At 34.7% G+C, this 17747-nt stretch overlaps 2 protein-coding genes across 4 annotated transcripts in view; both read left to right on the forward strand.

Moving 5' to 3' along the window:
* The window catches only part of LOC130816150 (probable chlorophyll(ide) b reductase NYC1, chloroplastic), an 8471-nt gene extending 1087 nt beyond the window's left edge, over window positions 1-7384 (forward strand). Inside the window, exons 2-10 of the mRNA XM_057682804.1 lie at window positions 833-911; window positions 1009-1138; window positions 1548-1622; window positions 1705-1888; window positions 2720-2788; window positions 5075-5214; window positions 5313-5435; window positions 6598-6790; window positions 6868-7384. Of these exons, the coding sequence (XP_057538787.1) occupies window positions 833-911; window positions 1009-1138; window positions 1548-1622; window positions 1705-1888; window positions 2720-2788; window positions 5075-5214; window positions 5313-5435; window positions 6598-6790; window positions 6868-7053 (1179 nt within the window). The 3' untranslated portion in view covers window positions 7054-7384. The remainder of the gene's footprint in view (window positions 1-832; window positions 912-1008; window positions 1139-1547; window positions 1623-1704; window positions 1889-2719; window positions 2789-5074; window positions 5215-5312; window positions 5436-6597; window positions 6791-6867) is intronic.
* Window positions 7385-7530: 146 nt separating this feature from the next.
* Window positions 7531-16732, forward strand: LOC130816149 (proline-rich receptor-like protein kinase PERK1). Of its 3 annotated transcripts, none has more exons than XM_057682801.1 (8): window positions 7531-10144; window positions 11044-11568; window positions 11777-11863; window positions 11953-12023; window positions 12218-12294; window positions 13240-13390; window positions 13521-13682; window positions 16113-16732. In XM_057682801.1, exons 1-8 carry the CDS (start codon window positions 9157-9159, stop codon window positions 16347-16349), a joined length of 2298 nt encoding a protein of 765 aa, XP_057538784.1. In that variant the 5' UTR covers window positions 7531-9156; the 3' UTR covers window positions 16350-16732. The 3 variants fall into 3 exon arrangements, with proteins under 3 accessions (XP_057538784.1, XP_057538785.1, XP_057538783.1); XM_057682802.1 differs by having other exon boundaries at window positions 11050-11568; XM_057682800.1 differs by having other exon boundaries at window positions 7531-10143; window positions 11028-11568.
* The last annotated feature ends 1015 nt before the right edge of the window (window positions 16733-17747 follow it).

The raw sequence follows: 17747 nt of genomic DNA on the forward strand, positions 1-17747 counted from the left end.
GTAGATTTTTATAGAAGATAGGAGCTTTCCCCTTTCAGATTTTAGGAAATGCAAAATTCTAACATGGATTGTGATTTTGCCACTTCATAGGGAATATAAGGATCTGATATGGATGGTGCTTGTATCCCTTTCTAGTGATAGTCACAGAACTTAATGTCATTATTGGAGTTAAGGGGTTTTCTTTAAGAAAATCTTGCAAATTTTCAGATACAAAAGTTGTGCTGTTTGACTGAAGTAGCAATGTTTTCACAACATAAAATAGTTATAGGTTGGGAGGTTACACTGAAATCATGTGCGCTTCTTGTCTATATGTAGTAGGGAATAATGTTTGTATTAAGGCTTTGTTTGGATGGAGGGAAAAGAAAGGAAAGAATTTGAAGGGATGGACATCCCCTTGTTTGGATAGCAAAAAGGGAGGGAGAGGATTTGGAGGGATCAAGTCCCTTCATTTTGTTGACATCCAAAGCTCTCCATAAGAGGAAAGATTTGGAAGGAAAATAAAATTCCTTTTTGTCCCCTCCCTTTCCTTCATAAACAAACAATGGAGTTCCTTTCCCTTCCTTTCCTTCCGCTTCCATCCTTTTCTTTTCTCTCCTAATTTGCTATCTAAACATAGTGTAAAGGAGTGGTCGGCGGTAGGGAAATGCAATGATGTTGTTTTGAAAGGTTACACGAAATCTAATTTCTGGCTCTTATGTGGTTTTTGCATTGTCATAAAGTCTTGTCGGGTTTAATGCTTTGGTATTTCTTGTATACACTGAATATAGCGGTTTTCTTTACTTTGATTGTTTGATTATTCACAACTTTTTCTTGCTTTTTTTTATGTAAATAGGCTGCTCTTCATGTTGGGAGATACATTGTAACAATGATGAGCACAGGAGTTGTTCTGTTAACTGGATTTCAATTGTCAGGTTAGCGTTGCACTTACAAGTGATACATATACCACAATTATCTCTAGTTCTAGAAAATCTCTTGGACTGATTTTTTTTACATTTTCATGATGTAAAGGTGGTGAAATGACTGACTTGATCTGGTATAGTTGGCTTGGAGGTGTTATAATTGGGACTATGGTTGGGGCTAACATGGTTTTGGATGAACATAGTCGAGCTGGTCCAAGGAATGTTGTAATCACCGGAAGGTACTATGCCTGATGCTAATGGTTATCGTGGTCCTATTATATTGATATGTACATCTAATGGTGGTCATTATTTTTCTTCAGTGCTTCATGTGAAACTAACTACATGTTGGTTGTAAGAGCCAGTTTAGTGTGCAAGATTACTTCGAGCATATTTTATCAAGCATTTAGTTGCTGAAATTGTTGGCTCGGGATTATTTAAACCTAATCCTTTAGTCACGAGAAAATTATTTTTTGCTAAATGTGTCCTCTCAATAATGTTGTCTTGTTTCCTAGAAAAATGTAAGGTCATTTCCTATGATCATGGTGTAGCATAATATACTCTTTGTAATGATGGATTAAACATGTCTTCAATGTTTGGTTTCTCTTTTCCTCGCAACTTATGATGTCTAACTCCCTCATTGCATTGCAGTACTAGAGGTCTTGGTAAAGCACTTGCTAGAGAATTTCTTCTTTCTGGAGATCGAGTGGTAGTGACTTCACGCAGGTGTTAAATCTGGGGTATCTTCTTTTTATTTTTCTTTTTTATTTTTGGTATATTGTAACTTACTTTACTTTCTTGATGGAAGTGCTGAATCAGTGGATACAACTGTCAAAGAGCTTGAAGAAAATTTAAGGGAAATGGAAACTATAAATTCAAAAAGTCTGATATATGCAAAAGTTGTAGGCTTGCCCTGTGATGTTTCCAACCCTAATGATGTGAGAAAGCTAGCGAATTTTGCCGTAGATGAACTTGGCTCCGTTGACATTTGGGTAAGTAACAATATAGTTACCAAATTCAAATATGCTAGATTGATTCTTATATCATGTAATAGATCATCATGATGCTATGTCGTATAAAAGAATATGTCTAGTGTAGTATTCTCGTATTGACAAATAGTTTTGTTGGAGGGTTACTTGTCAATGATGAATAGATTGTTTTGTTAGAGGTTTACTTGTCAATGATGAATAGAAGAAAACAGTTAGAGGGAAAGGAGAGTGAATGGAGAAGAGAAATGCTATTAACAGTGGGGGGGGGGGGGGGGGGGGGGGGTAAAGATAACGGAAATGTTGTGGGTGTCTTGTAAGTTGTAAGAGCTTCTTAGTTCATTAACAGTAAATCAGAGCACTCAAAAGTTTGTGACCTATGCTCTAGATTCTGTATTTTCAGCCTACTTCATTTAATTTTCATCTTCATTTCTTCACCCTTTTGCCTTGGTACCAGGTCTATCTTGGTTATTCTTCTTATAAAAACTTTTACATATCCCTTGTGAAAAAACATTCACAAATCAAGCCCAAATGTAGCTAAAGTTTTCATAATATGGGTATGGACACTTCAAAACTTAGGTTGCGCTCCTTGTTCCTGTTTTTTTCCCCCGTATCAAACCAATTGTCGATCCCGGTTATCCTCTAATATGGGTATGGATACTTCAACAATTTGTTTTGGGTCAAAATCATGGAAAAAGTTTTCATAAAATAGCTAAAACGACACATGGATACGCACTCGTGTCTAAGCCAAGTCTTCTGTCAGTTCTTTATCTTGTTTACCATCAAAATGTGGCCTCTTTGATGATATTTACAATTATGTTTAAACATGCTTGGCAGATAAACAATGCGGGAACAAATAAAGGTTTCAGACCCTTGTTGCAGTTCACTGACGATGATATCAAGCAGGTGTGAGAGAATGAATAAATATTTCTTTGAATTCATGCTTCTACTTGGGATATTTCTAATCACCCGTTTCATTAGTGGTACTAAATGATGGTAATGTGAATGATTTATAGTGTAAAATTTCATCAAGAGATTCATGTCATTCCCATGGTGGTGAAACTTTGATCACAAAGTTTTTTTGTTTACAAATTTTCATTACCACCTAATATTACCTCTCCCATTGATAATGCATTGAAATGAATTTTATGAAGAAAATGAAATAATTGAAGTTGAAAAAGCATGTCCCAAGGTAGCCAAGAGATTTTTCAACCAAAATTACACTAGTTTTCATTCTCATTACCACCGTTTAATACCCACTTACCAAACGAGCCGTAAAAACTTTTATCATTTCTAAATTCTCTACTTTCTGTAGTTTCATACTCCTTCCTATTCACATCAAATGTCCCTTTTTGTTTTGCAAGCTTGTCAATTCACTAATTGATCCCTTAATGTTACTAATTGTGCAATTTTAAAAATTATGAAAAGTTGATATTAATATAATTTATACTAGATAGATTCCTGTGCTAAGCACAGTTTATGAATTATTTAAATAAAAAATTACTAATTTTATATATGTATTAAGTTATTATATGATTCCTAAATCATATTGAAATTGTAAATTGATTTGTTTTAAAAATTGTAAAAGTAATACTATTAGATTGAGATATATATTACTAAAATATATGAAACATAATCATAAAATCATGCACTAAACAATATAAATTATAAGTAATTACATAAAATAATAGAAAATTTCAACACATAAAAAATAATATAAATAGTAATTTAAATGTTTAATGTCTTAGTAAAACCTTAAAATAAGTTTTCAGCCTAAAGAACATATTCCCTCCATTCCTTAAAGAAGTTACCATTAGCCATTTTAGGGTGTTCTATTTGTTTATCTCATAAAAAGTCTTTCTGCATATGTTAAAAATTTTAAACAAAAATAACCATATTTATCCTGATTTAATATTTTAATAATACTTATGGTCCTTACATATTTTCCATTACCTTCATTTTAACATTTTTATATTCTTTATGATCCTACATATTTTCTACTAACTTTATAAAAATATTTATTATTAGTTGTGGTTTTCATATTTTTTCCACTAAAGCTTTTGTTTAATATTTTTTAATGTTTATGATCTCCACTTTTCTTAAATTAAATTTATTATTCAATAAAATAATATGTCTATTATCTAATAGATTCTATTATTTTTAATTTCCGTGATTATTCCTTGTGGGAACATCATAAGGGAACGGAGGAAGTATTTTTTTTTTACTATAATAATCAACATATAACCTAATTTATTTATTTATGTGTTATAAGTTTGTGAAACATAGGAGGTAAAATTATCATTTGAAATTTATGTCACCAACATATTTTCCTTATTATTTACTTAAATAATTAATGTATAATCTATTTTAATTTGTGTAATATTTTAATATAGCCATGTAAGTAGTGTATATGATTATCTATAAAAAAACTATTTTAAAGTTATTTTCTTTTCTTAATTTATAACGAAAATATTTGAATTAAAATAAATTTTTTTTACATAAATAATTAATATGTTATCCGATAAATATCCATTGTAATTAAAGGATACTAAATATCTTAATTGATTGTATATAGTAAAAATTAGTAAATAAGATATAGTTTTGAAATCTTTTGTAACTAATCTATTAAACATATCTAATCAGAAAGATATTAAATGATATGCTAAAAAAATATTTGCCTAATAAGAGCGTGAAAAGAGCGGAAAATTTTTTAATGTGCAATCGACATGTGCCTAATTGTTTCTTCTTTAGTATATTGTATAGATTGAGAAGAATCAAACAAGATTCCGTTTAACTATATTTAAACTTATAGATTAATAAAATTCAAACTAAGAATGATTGCTAAATGGTGCCATAATCCAAAGGGGACATTTGATGATAATAGGAGGGGATTATTAACTTTCTCCCCAACGTTCTCCTTCCTAGATTCTGAACCATGAATTTTCCAGCTGTGTTTTTATTGAAAGCCGATTTTTTGGTGAGTTATTATGTTTATTTCTAGCTATGTGTTGGGATGATTGCATGTAGCTTTATAAAACAAGATATATATTTCTTGACAAAAGTTGTAAATCGTCAACGTACATGTTCCTTAATATTGTTTGGGTGTGCATTTTTCTAGGAATATTAGGTGATTGACTCTTCGTTAGAGTTTAAATTTAAACGGATCTATTTACTTTTTTTGATTATCAATAGATAGTGTCGACGAACTTGGTTGGGTCTATTATATGCACCCAAGAAGCTATGCGGGTAATGACGAAGCAGAACAAAGGGGGCCACATATTCAACATGGACGGTGCAGGTTCCGGGGGCTCCAGTACCCCTTTGACAGCTGTGTAAGTTGTACATATTCCCCCAGTCCTGAAAGTTCAAATGTATAACCCTTCTGCCCAGACGTGTATTGTATTTATCTACTGGTACCTATTTTATACAGTTATGGATCAACAAAATGTGGTCTACGGCAACTTCAAGCGTCACTCTTGAAAGAGTGTAGGCGAACCAGCATAGGTGTCCATACGGCCTCACCTGGCATGGTGCTGACTGAGTTACTGTTAAGGTACATGACTTAAGTTTCAGGAGTCGTATTTCCCGGAATTACTGCAACTAAGCAATGCAACTGCAAATCTGCAATCCATCATTTTCATCCATGCTGGCTGATGAATGCTCATAGTTAGTAGTCTGTTACAACTTGTTCACCTGTTGTCAGGAAAATTCTGGCGTCCACTGAGGTGGTAATGTCGTAAAAACGTGCAAGTAGTAGTTCGTTTTCTTTTAGTCCCCGGGATAAAGAAGGATAGAAAGATGCTTTCATTTAAAGAATGGTTTCCTGTCATCCCATCTTTAGTTTGTAACTTACAGATACAATATCTTGACAATAATTCCCATTTACTTGTTCTCTTCATCTACCTAAAGTACTACCCATTATTTCTTCTTGCCAATTTGACTTGGATATTTGATCTTGACACTTATACTATGTTTAGATAGCAAATTAGGAAAGAAAAGAAAGGAAGGAAAGGAAAGGAAGGGGAGGGGAAAGGAGGGAGAGTGCATCTTGTTTGTTTAGAAGGGAAGGGGAAAATGAAGGAAAATGAGTGTTTTCTCTCCAAATCTTTCCATCTAGGAGAGATTGTATTCTTAACAAAATTTGTCTATGTTTTCCCTCCAAACCATTCCCCTCAAAATCCCTTCCCTCCTTTTTCCTTATCCAATCAAAGGATCCTCTGTCCTTCTAAATTCCTTCCCTTTCTTTCTCTCTAAATCTCTTTATCCAAAAATAATGTTAAGTTTCGAAAACATGGATTATTTCAATAAAATAACCGACTTTGACCTATTGACACAAAGTCTGGCTCCAATATTAGACACTGAGTAATGAGTAATGTAGCTTCTCTGTATCTCTAGTTCAAAGAGGTTAAAATCAAACAAATGCATTCTATACCTTATAAATGGTCTAAATGGTCTCAGAAATTACCTCTGTTCACTAACGTTGCTATTTTTAAATTTTTATTTGATAACTACGGTGCAATTAGATTTATTGATTACTTTTGAAAACCCCGACTCCCATGCTCTTTTTTTGACGTTTTGCTTCCCTACATTCTTGAACGTTGATAGAATCGTCTGCTTGTAGACATTGATAAAGTAAATGTGAATCTGTTTTGTTTAGAAAATCTTTTCTAGACTTAATGTGCTCTAAATAACATGGTGTAGTGTTTCCCTTGCAGTGGTTCCAGTCTTAAAAACAAGCAAATGTTTAATATCATATGTGAGCTTCCAGAGACAGTTGCTAGGTCCTTGGTACCACGCATGAGGGTAGTGAAAGGCAGCGGAAAGGCGATCAATTACTTGACACCACCAAGAATTTTGCTTGCTCTAGTTACAGCATGGCTACGAAGAGGTCGTTGGTTCGATGATCAGGTATTTTTTTGTTACCTTGTACTTTCCGCTTTAATTTTTGATGATCAGATCTACTATTATGTCATAATGTATTTCAGGGAAGGGCATTGTACGCTGCTGAAGCTGATCGAATAAGGAATTGGGCAGAGGATCGCACACGTTTTTCAATTACTGATGCAATGGAAATGTATACAGAAAACACTTGGGTTTCTGTTTTCTCCCTATCCGTTGTCTGTGCTTTCATCATCCTGTCGAGCACAGGCAGCTCATTCCCAGGTACTTGAATATTCGAGATCTGTACGAGCAAGATAATGCTAGTTTCCCTTAGTAAGCTGACTATTACACCAAGCATACAAGAGATTAGTCATCAAAAGTTTGTTGTTCTACCGGGTTGGACAAAAATCCCCGACTTGGAAGGTGATCTGTATAGAAGTTGAATGCCGGGTTGATTTTATATATTCTAGAATTCTTTATAAGCCTCTCTTGAATTGTGTATACAGATATTAGATGGGCTATAACTATAAGCCTTAACTATGTTTCCATTGTATGTAATTAAGTTGGGCATTATATGGCTATTTAAATTTTTTTTTTTTTTTTGCGATTATTTTTTGACAATTTTGCCTCTATTATTTTTGAATTGTTTTCCATGAAAAACTCAAATGAACTCGGGGAGCCGCACAAAATGTTAGATTTAACCTTGGCTCAGTTGCAAATTTGCACTTAGGTGCAGTCGCACATTTACGCGTCTTCGTTATAAAATTGTTGAAAATGATTCAATCTTCCAATCATCCATTGTCACAGGTATCATTTATGGATTATCTTCTAATAATGCAATATTTGTTATGCATAATATATTTGCTCCAAACTTATCAACTATCAAGTAACCTAAGTCACTAAAGTCTCACCTCTAAATCATTATATCCCCATCTCTCCCCTTTTACATTATCATTGAGGGAGATAATTCTTTTGTGATAAATGACATCCGTAATCAAGTCAAGGGTTGTGCTATGTCTTTTCTTTTGTTTGATCGTATTAATATGCTTAAATCTTCTTTCGATGGTTTCAAATGCAATCTTATTAGTAGGAACGAAAGTACTATAGCTCAAACATCTTATAGCGAGATGGAAATTGAGTTTGGTGGGTGATTTTGTGTTTATACACCGGTGTCCTCAAAGCTTTGTATCTTTGGTTGATTTTGATTTACCTGATTTTCTAGTTACTTTAAAAATAAAAAGAATAAGAAAAATAGAATCAAGATCAAAGTTTTAATTTTAATTTTTATAGATATAATAGAAAAAACATGATAAACAAACACATACAAGAGTTGGATTGCAATTTTCTCTCACTTGTCTGCATTGCGCGAGCGACAACCTTCAAGATGAAATCGTCATTGTTCTGTGAGTTTCCATGATGATGAAGCAAGCAAAATTGCACTGCGAGGAGAAATAATCTTTCAATGACATTAAGAACTGATTGATTGAGAGAAGTATATTTGAATTGGAGACGTTATACAGGTAATTATTAACCTATGAATGATTATTTGTTTTTAAAATAATTTCAGCATGATTTGGGTTCTTTAGTCTGACTTAAGAATTTGTTTAGTTTTCTATTGTTTTGTTAAATTATCTGTGTAAATTTCATTAACAAGAACGGGGAAGAATTGAATTGAATTGAATTGAACAATTCTTCTACAGTCGTGCTATTCATCATTGGCTTATTGGAGAGCACGAAATTTTTTAATTTTTTTTAATAAGAGTTCATATGATTGAGAGTTGAATTTGATTTTTTAATTGATTTTCTGAGTTGTCAAATTAATCATTTCAGGAGTTTAACCCTCAAATTGATTTTATTTTATTCAATGTATATTTTGGTCATTCTATTTTTTTAATGTATAAAATTTATGTGTTGGGGATTAATATTTAATGGGTTGATAACTTGTCTTGATTTGAAGGTTGAAATGATTATGATTTCGAATATAAATGCTGTTAATAGAGGGCCTGTACAGCTTCATCTTAGCTATAGCATGACATGCAAGCTTGTATGCTCATTGGATTAGTTGAATGGTCAAGCATTTTAAGGGGTAAGAGTAATACTTGTTCAGATATAACATAGTTAGCACGTTTTGGGGCCTGGAAGATGGTTTCTTTTAGTGCAAAAATTTTATTTTAATGTATCGAATGACTATCCCACAAGAAAGAAAGGCTAGCCTGTATTATGATTACAATGTTTGAAATCGACTTGAACATTGTTTTTTGTTGAATAGATGAAGAGGAGGGAAGAGTTGAAAAGGTGCTCTACTCCCTCTTCTTCCTAAGGAAGCAATCCCAAGATTGCTTGTTTTGATATCATTGTTGCGATTAAATAGTAGTTGTTGGATTTTGTTACAAATGGCAAGTACACCACCGGTTGTTGTTTCTCCGCTGTCACCACTAACACCTTCTGCTCCAAGTCCACCACAACCTAATGGTGCAAGTCCATCACCACCTTCCTCTGATCCCTCACCTCCTGCCGGTTCTGCGCCACTAGTATCTCCCCCTTCTCCTCCAGCTCCAAGCCCTTCTCCTCCAACTCCGAGTCCATCACCACCTCCTCTAACTCCGAGTCCATCACCACCTCCAACAACACCAAACCCTTCACCACCTCCCCCTACAAGTCCATTGCCGGTTCCTCCAACCTCCTCACCACCTCCACCAGTTCCAAGTCCATCGCCTTCTCCTCCATCTCCAAGCCCGGCACCACCTCTTCCACCTCCAACCCCATCACCACCTACCCCATCTTCAAGCCCGTCACCACCTACTCAATCTCCAAGTCCATCACCACCTCCAAGTCCTTCTCCTCCACCTCAGAGTCCTCCATTGACTCCAAGTCCTTCCCCCCCACCTCTTAGCCCTTCCCCTCCACCTCCAAGCCCGTCACCTGCAGCACCAGCACTAGCTCCTAAAGCTCCCCCTCCAAGTCCTACACCATCCCCTCCATCTCCTCCTCCACCAAGTCCATCCCCTCCCCCTCCTAATCCTCCTCCATCTGCAAGCCCTCCTTCTAAGCCTCCAAGTCCTGCCTCTTCTCCTCCCATTAGTCCACCACCCCCTCTAAGCCCGCCTCCTTCACCACTAGAGCCACAAACTCCTCCATTGTCCCCACCAAGTGTATCTGGGCCTCCACCTCCTGAGTTGAACCCGAGTAGGTCTCCCCCATCCTTACATGAAAATGTTCCTCCTTCAGGTTCGTCATCTAGTATACCAACTGGTCTTGTCGTGGGAGTTGTAATTGGAGGTGTAGCTGTACTGGCTGTATTTATCCTTCTATGGTTATTATTTGCTAGGAGGAAGAAAAGGAAGGATCCATATGAAGCAGAGGGATACTATTTGCCTGGAGGTTTGTGTCTTTAATATGTTTTGGTTACTTATCCAGTGTGTAAAATTGTTTTTACTTGATTTATTTTGTTGGAAACGAAGCGTGAAATAATACTTATAAAGCTTGTGTTAAAATTAGAATATTTAAAACTTTGATCAACCTTTCTCCACTATTAGAATCTTAAAATATTCATATGATATGATATACTGCTAGATTTGCATTCATCCTATTATTTAATTGTTTCAAGGTTAGTGTATTTGTTATTTTTCTGATAACACAATTACCTTGAGTGGACGTTTTTCTCATAAAACTTGAACTTAGCGTGTGTGATTTCTCATAAAACTTGAACTTAGGGCTAATGCATCAATAAAATGAAATTTCCCAATAAAAGTGCTCAGGGTCACGTATTTTCCTTGCAACGCTATTAATGTAGAAGCCTAAAAATTGTGGTCTAAATAGTGTGTCGCTCAGAACGCTAGGATATTGTTGAACTAAATAACCATTTTTCCACTTTTATTGAGATATTGATGCTTTCTAGAAATTATGTCCTCTATTTTTTAAATTGATAATTGCATAGAAAGCTATGGTTATACCATCTCTTAAACACAACCACAATATCAGAGCGTTAATTCCAAAAAATTGCGGTGGGCTACATGAACCAATATGTTGTTCCAATGGTCGTCCACATGGATTCTTCTTTTCCATTTATGCTGATTTTCTACCATCTCAAGTTGTAAGTCTAGGTCATTTATTTCTTTTTCCACTCCCGTTTTCCAAGTCAAGTTCATGATAATGGTATGTGACTAAGTCATTCATATATTTCTGAAAAGGTGTCATGTTATAGAGAACTGAAAATTTTTCTTTGCTATGCTTGTCTTGCTAATTTGCTTTTGTATGCATGCTGGATGGGTTTTATCAAGGATCAGCACAATCTGGGCAACAGGGTAATCCTTCGTCAGCTGAACATTTTTCTACTCCTAAGCCATATCCTCCACCTGTGGCAGCCGTACCATCCAGGACGAATTCTTCAACACCTCCCCAACCTCTGTCTACAAATGGCAGTGGGGGTTTCTGGTCAAATAGTTCAGGGACTGAGAACTCAATTCCACCTTCGCAAGGAATTGTTATAGGAAATTCATCAAGTTCCTTCACGTATGAAGAGCTTTCTGTTGCTACGGATGGCTTCTCAAGTAACAATCTCCTTGGCCAAGGTGGTTTTGGGTATGTTCATAAAGGGATCCTTCCAAATGGAAAAGTAGTAGCTGTCAAGTCACTCAAGGCTGGTAGTGGGCAGGGAGATCGCGAATTTCAGGCAGAAGTGGAGACTATTAGCAGAGTGCACCACAAACATCTTGTGTCATTGGTTGGATACAGCATCAACGGCCCACAAAAATTGCTTGTTTATGAGTTTCTTCCAAACAAAACCATGGAGTTCCATTTACATGGTTAGTCTGTGGCTTTAACTAAAGAATTCTGCCTTTAGGGACACCTTATATATTTAATTTACTTTATGCTATGGTCCCAGTGGATTAGATATTATCTATTATTGGCTTCCCTTATGAATCTATCAAGGCATTGACTGCGTTTGACTTAAAACACTTTTTCTCACCTGAAGCAGAGTTTTTTAATCTGATAAAAAATATCAAATTGCAGGGAAGGGACAACCTGTGATGGATTGGCCTACCAGGCTGAAGATTGCTGTTGGTGCTGCAAAAGGACTGGCATATTTGCATGAAGACTGTAAGCAGCTCTTCTTCTTAGACTTTGGCTGGACATCCAATTGTTCTATTAAGTTGCCCTCCAATATGAAGATTTGCTTGTTTTTGCAGGTCATCCTAAAATTATTCACCGAGATATTAAAGCAGCTAATATACTTCTGGATTTCAAGTTTGAGACCAAAGTATGTTTTTAACTAGTAGTAGTCAGAGTTTAGTCTCTGATAGCTTTTGACTTTGCTGCTTTAGATGATAATGTTTTTTGCGCTTTTATCAATGGCTTAACACTATTGCCTTTAAGGAGGCATAAACTTGTATACCTAAACCTGACTTAATTAGATTCCTCTATGCTCTATATTAACCTGGATATTTCTTTCAGGTTGCTGATTTTGGACTCGCAAAATTTACTTCTGATGCTGAAACTCATGTATCTACCCGAGTTATGGGAACTTTTGGGTAAGATTGGTCCCTTTCATTTTTCTAACAAAAAATTATCCTGAATAATTCAATCTATTACTCATTCTTTGCTAATAATCTCACCTTGTAAAAAATTTTAAATAATCCAACCTTTTCATAGCTTTTGTTGTGAATGGATCTTTGTTGCAAAGAACCGGTTACCACCGGTAAATCCCTTTCCCTTTTTATTTATTCAAACACCTTTTATTTTTCTAATCAAAAAATCTCTTTAAGCTTCATCAAAGTCTTCATCTACCTTTTCCTCTTCATTTTGCACACCAGCCCATGAACCTTTCTTCGCCCTTTGCAACTTAAATTAAAACCATGCTCACATGCCATTTCTGAAAAATTGTACCAACACTTCGAGAAAAAGAGGAATTAGAGTTCATATCTTTTAAACTCATTAAGATTTTCACTAAAATCAAGATAATGTGAAAGTTTTTTTTTCGTTCTCTAAAATTTTGGGGTTGAATATGGTGTTACTCATGAAAGCAAGCTTATAAAGGAGTAGGATTACCAATTAAATGTAACGGCTATTAGTAACCTGAAATAGCCGGTTTGCTTTTTCGAGGGTTCATTTGCAACAACATGAAGGCAAAGGTTGGATTATTTAAAAAGTTTTAAAAGTTGGGATTATTCACAGGTAACGGGGAATAGATTGGATTATTCCGGACAATATTTCCTTTTTCTAAAGCCCGATATTTATCCAGAAATTAGATGACCTGATCATGTTATTCTGATGTTATTTTAAGACCTCATGTGCATGATATGTCTTTGATCTACATAATTGCTGAGAAGTTCACGATTCCTCGTAATTTTGCCACATCTGGATCCAATTTCATACACAACTCATCCCTCCCCCTCTACAAACCTGAACACAAAAAAGAAAAATGGAGGATGCTGTCATAGTAGTGGTTTCACATACTTTCTCATGTATATTTATAGGTACTTGGCTCCAGAGTATGCTAATACAGGAAAGCTTACTGAGAAGAGTGATGTTTTCTCTTATGGTGTTATGCTTTTAGAGTTAATTACTGGACGACGACCAGTTGACTACTCGCCAAACTCCCAGATGGAAGATAGTTTGGTGGACTGGGTAAAATGTTCAACCATTTGTGTGATTGGCTTACCAAATTATTAAAATTTTTTTCCCTTTCTTTGATTTATGCATGTAGGATGAAAGTATAGGATTGTTAGAAAAGTAAACTCAATTATTGCTACTGCAGGCTAGACCTTTGCTTTCAAAAGCTGTGCAAGATGGGAATTTTGATCCTTTAGTTGATCCACGGTTGGAAAACAATTATGACTATGTAGAAATAGGAGCCATGATTACTTGTGCTGCTTCTTGTGTGCGGCATTCTGCCAGACGCAGACCGCGAATGAGTCAGGTAAATATTCTACTTTGTTACTCTGAGATTTGCCTTATGTAATGTAGGTAGGCATGTCGCTTCTCTTTTAGGCCCATTAGAGCGGTTCTCTGCCTGACAAGCATTAATAAATTCAACTGATCAATCTCTGCTTCAAATTTAAACTGGTAGATTGGGTGGGGGAATTTAATATCTGCAGTGTACCTCTTGTTTTTGGGCTTGGTTTCTTGTTGATTTCATTAAATGGAAGCAATCTTGCGCATTTAAGTGTACTATTCAGAGACTATCGTGAAGGGTAGAGTATTGATATATGGTTATACCGACCGTGTAATGACTAGTTGTGAGTCTCTCACTTCCTTAAATAGCTTACTATTGAAGGTAGACCTCCATGTTTCGCGCGCCATTTTTTTATTGTCTCTGATCGTACTTATGATTACGACAATTTTTTGTTGCTATGAAAAGTTCGGCCCCCGAGTAACATTAGAGTTCTTATCAAGGGGGAAAGGGTGGGCTCAAACTAGATGTAACGTACAGTTAAAGGAATAAGGTTGACTAGTTTTATGTCATATAACATGGTCAAGACTCAGACAGTCAGAGGGTACTTAGATAGTCATGAAATTCGATGTTCCTTGGCTACAGACTAGGGACCGCAACTCACAAGAGGCCGAAACTATTGTTTAAATTCACATATCATGACCTCATTTTAAAACTATTGTGTTCTTATTCTACTAGTCAGTTTAGTTATTATGAATAGAAAATTGGAAAGTGATTATAATAACAAATCATTTTGCAATTTACTATTCTTAATAATCAATTGACTGAGAAAATAGGAGTACAACATTTGTTAATTTAATGAGTTAGGTTCATTTAGTAAATTGCCTATAGATAGCAATACTTGGCAAATGTTTTTTTACATTCTTATATCTCAATGCCATAGCTCTTTTGTAAATTGTTATTTGTGACGCTAATTTATACCAGAGGTGGTTAGAGGATTGTGTTAGGATTTAAAAATCACAAATTCTTGAAAGAGACGGTCTCTTTGAAAGACCACTCTAATTGGGTCAATCCAGTTAATTTGAAAAGATGAACTAAATATCTTAAAAAAAGCTGTGGTGACTCCCTTTTAATCATCATTTTTTTGCTTTGAACAAAATCAATAGTCTATTCTTTGAAGAGACGTGACCATCAATATTTGTGCAAGAATAACAATATTTTGGCTAATCTCACCAATGATTCTACGGTTGATGCTCTCGCTTCTTATCTACAGTTGAAGCCTGAAGAGTTTATGAACTTTTGGAAATCCCAAAAATTTATGCCCAGGGATCATTATTTTATTTTAATTTGCTTTCTAAAAATTTATTCTATCATCATTATTATATCATTTGAAAGAGTAATATCAAACTAATTATGAAAAGTTTATCATAACAGTTTTTCTACTATGAAATATAAATGTCAGAATCTTTGTTGTTATGTTTTTATATAGAGTATTTGGAAATATAAATGATGTATGAATGCCAAGTACGTGCTATAGGTCCTTAAAGTAGGTATTATAAGATATAAAAGTAGGCGTTTTAAGTTGGTGTTATAGTATCTACAGTAGGAATTACTAGATTCATTGTTGGAGTTTTAAGATACAAAAAGTATGTGTTTTAACTTTTAAGTTGGAGGTATAATATCCAAAATAGGTATTATAGGATCCAAAAGTAGATGACCAAAAGTAGGTTTCATAAGTCCTTAAAGTAGGTGTTTTAAAATATAAAAGTAGGTGTTTTAACTTTTTAGTGGGCGTTATAATATCTAAAGTAGGTTTTATAAGATGAAGATGATGGAGGTTGAGAGTGCGTGAAGTTGGTGTAATAAATTCTGAAAGTAGCTGTTATAAGTCCTTAAAGTAGGTATTTTAAGGTAGAAAAGTAGGCGTTATAATATCTAAATAGTAATTATAAGATTTAAAGTAGGCTTTTTAAGATATGAAAGTAGGTGCGTTATAATATCTAAAGTAGGTATTATAGGATCCTAAATTAGGTGTTTTGAGAGCCAAAGTAGATTTTATAAGTCCTAAAAATAGGTGTTTTAAATTTTAATAGTTGATATAAGTGGGTGTTATAATATCTAAAGCAGGTATTATAAGATCCAAATAAGGTGTTTTAAGGCTAAAAGTAAGTGTAAGAAGTACTTAAAGTTGGTGTTTTAAGAAACAAAAGTAGGTCTTTTAAGATAAAAAAGTAGGTGTTATAACTTCACAGTAGGTGTTGTAAATCCTGATAGTGACAATGACGGTGAGGAAAGCGATGAACATCTATCACTGCTCTTTTATAGTGATTGGCCTAATAAAATTGTATACCCATCACTTGGAATTTAGAACACTATTTCGTGTTTGTTCTATTCATTTTTCTGCTTTACCAGTCAATTCTTGTATCTCACTATGTTTATTACGTGGTTGTCATACAGGTAGTTCGGGCCCTAGAAGGAAACCTTTCACTGTCAGACCTTAACGATGGTGTCAAGCCCGGATTTAGCTCAGCCCATGGTTCTACTGACTTGGATAGTGGTACAGAAAAGGAAGAAGCAAAGAAATTCAGGAAGTTGGTGTTTTTAAGTGAAGATTATGCAAGCAGCGATTTTGGAAGGACACGTAGTCAGTTTAACGATGGATTATCGAGTAGCGAAATGCAACGCCAAACTTAAAAATCAAGCATTCATGGAGTTGATGACAATCTGACTTCATTTCATATTGCGAGTTCTCCACGAAATAAATTTGGGGAATGAGGGTGCTGCCAAAGTGGCATGTTTTCTAACTTGATACTGATTTTTTTCTCCTTTTTTCTCTTTTAATTTTCTCATTGTTATATTTATTGATTATTTATTTAATCTGTAATTTGTATAATTGTATAGCGTGAAAATTTATGGTGAATTATTTTTATCTGCTTGATCTCTTTTGCGAGGGTTTAGAAACTATATTTGTCGGAAACATGGATGTGAGGAAGGAAGAGACTACAATGGAAATTATGTAATGAGTCCCGGTGTTTAATTCACCGATCTAGATAATATTTTTTTTCCTTTCAGTCAGGTAGATTTTTTTTTTCTTAATTTTTTTTCTTATTTTTGTTATTTTGTCTGACAACAAATTTCAAAAGAAAATGATGGTGGATTAGGATTTCATCTAGAAAATATTTTGTATCAATTTAACTACAGCCTTGAAATTTAGTCATTTTAGAATAAACAATTCTGAAGTTTTTTTTATTACAAACAATAGCCTTCGAATTACCAAACACGTTATCAATACAGCCAGTTCACTGGATGACCTATTAAATGACCTTTAACTTTTAATTAAATTTATTAACCCAACCTAATTACCAAATTACCTCCGATTAAACTCTTCGAGACAATCTCTCTCTCTCTTTAACTCCCCATTCACCACCATTGTCCCAGCTAAACACCACCACCACCACCGGTACAATACAAAAGACGACAATCTGATCGATCTAATATTTCTATGAAAATAAATAATCAAGAGAATTCTAACCCTCATCTCAAAACTCCAGTCCTTTCATGAACATTATCTAATTCTATCATCAACGGAGACTTCTACTACACTACACCTTTGGCATTACCAACCTGTAACTCCTTCGACCCACTTGTCGACCAAATCAAACAAAGAATTCTAGAGAAAGGGGTTTTACCAACTCCCAAAATCATTCACACTCTCCGCAAATTCAAGGTCTTCAATCTGAATAATCTCAAAAAAAAGCTTTTTTCCATGAATTTTATTTCCAAAACATTTCTCAAGAGTACAAGGCGTATTCCAAAATCTTTAATTCAAATTCCAACGGCTCTAATTTGGTGGGAAAGCCATGGGAACCCCTAGAGAAAGAGAAATTGAAGAAATCAGGAAGTGGGAATGAAACAAAAGAGAAAATCTTTATTGGGAAATTGAATTATGAACAATTGAAGGAACTGGGTTTGCTTTTAGAGGAGAGAGAAGTTGAATCTTTGTTGTTATGTTTGGATGATGATATTGAATTGGAAGATGGCATTTTGATGGATGAGAGTGCAGATGACTTGATTTTTCGCCGTCGAATTAGT

Source organism: Amaranthus tricolor, chromosome 6 (assembly GCF_026212465.1).
Source record: "Amaranthus tricolor cultivar Red isolate AtriRed21 chromosome 6, ASM2621246v1, whole genome shotgun sequence".
Taxonomy (NCBI): domain Eukaryota; kingdom Viridiplantae; phylum Streptophyta; class Magnoliopsida; order Caryophyllales; family Amaranthaceae; genus Amaranthus; species Amaranthus tricolor.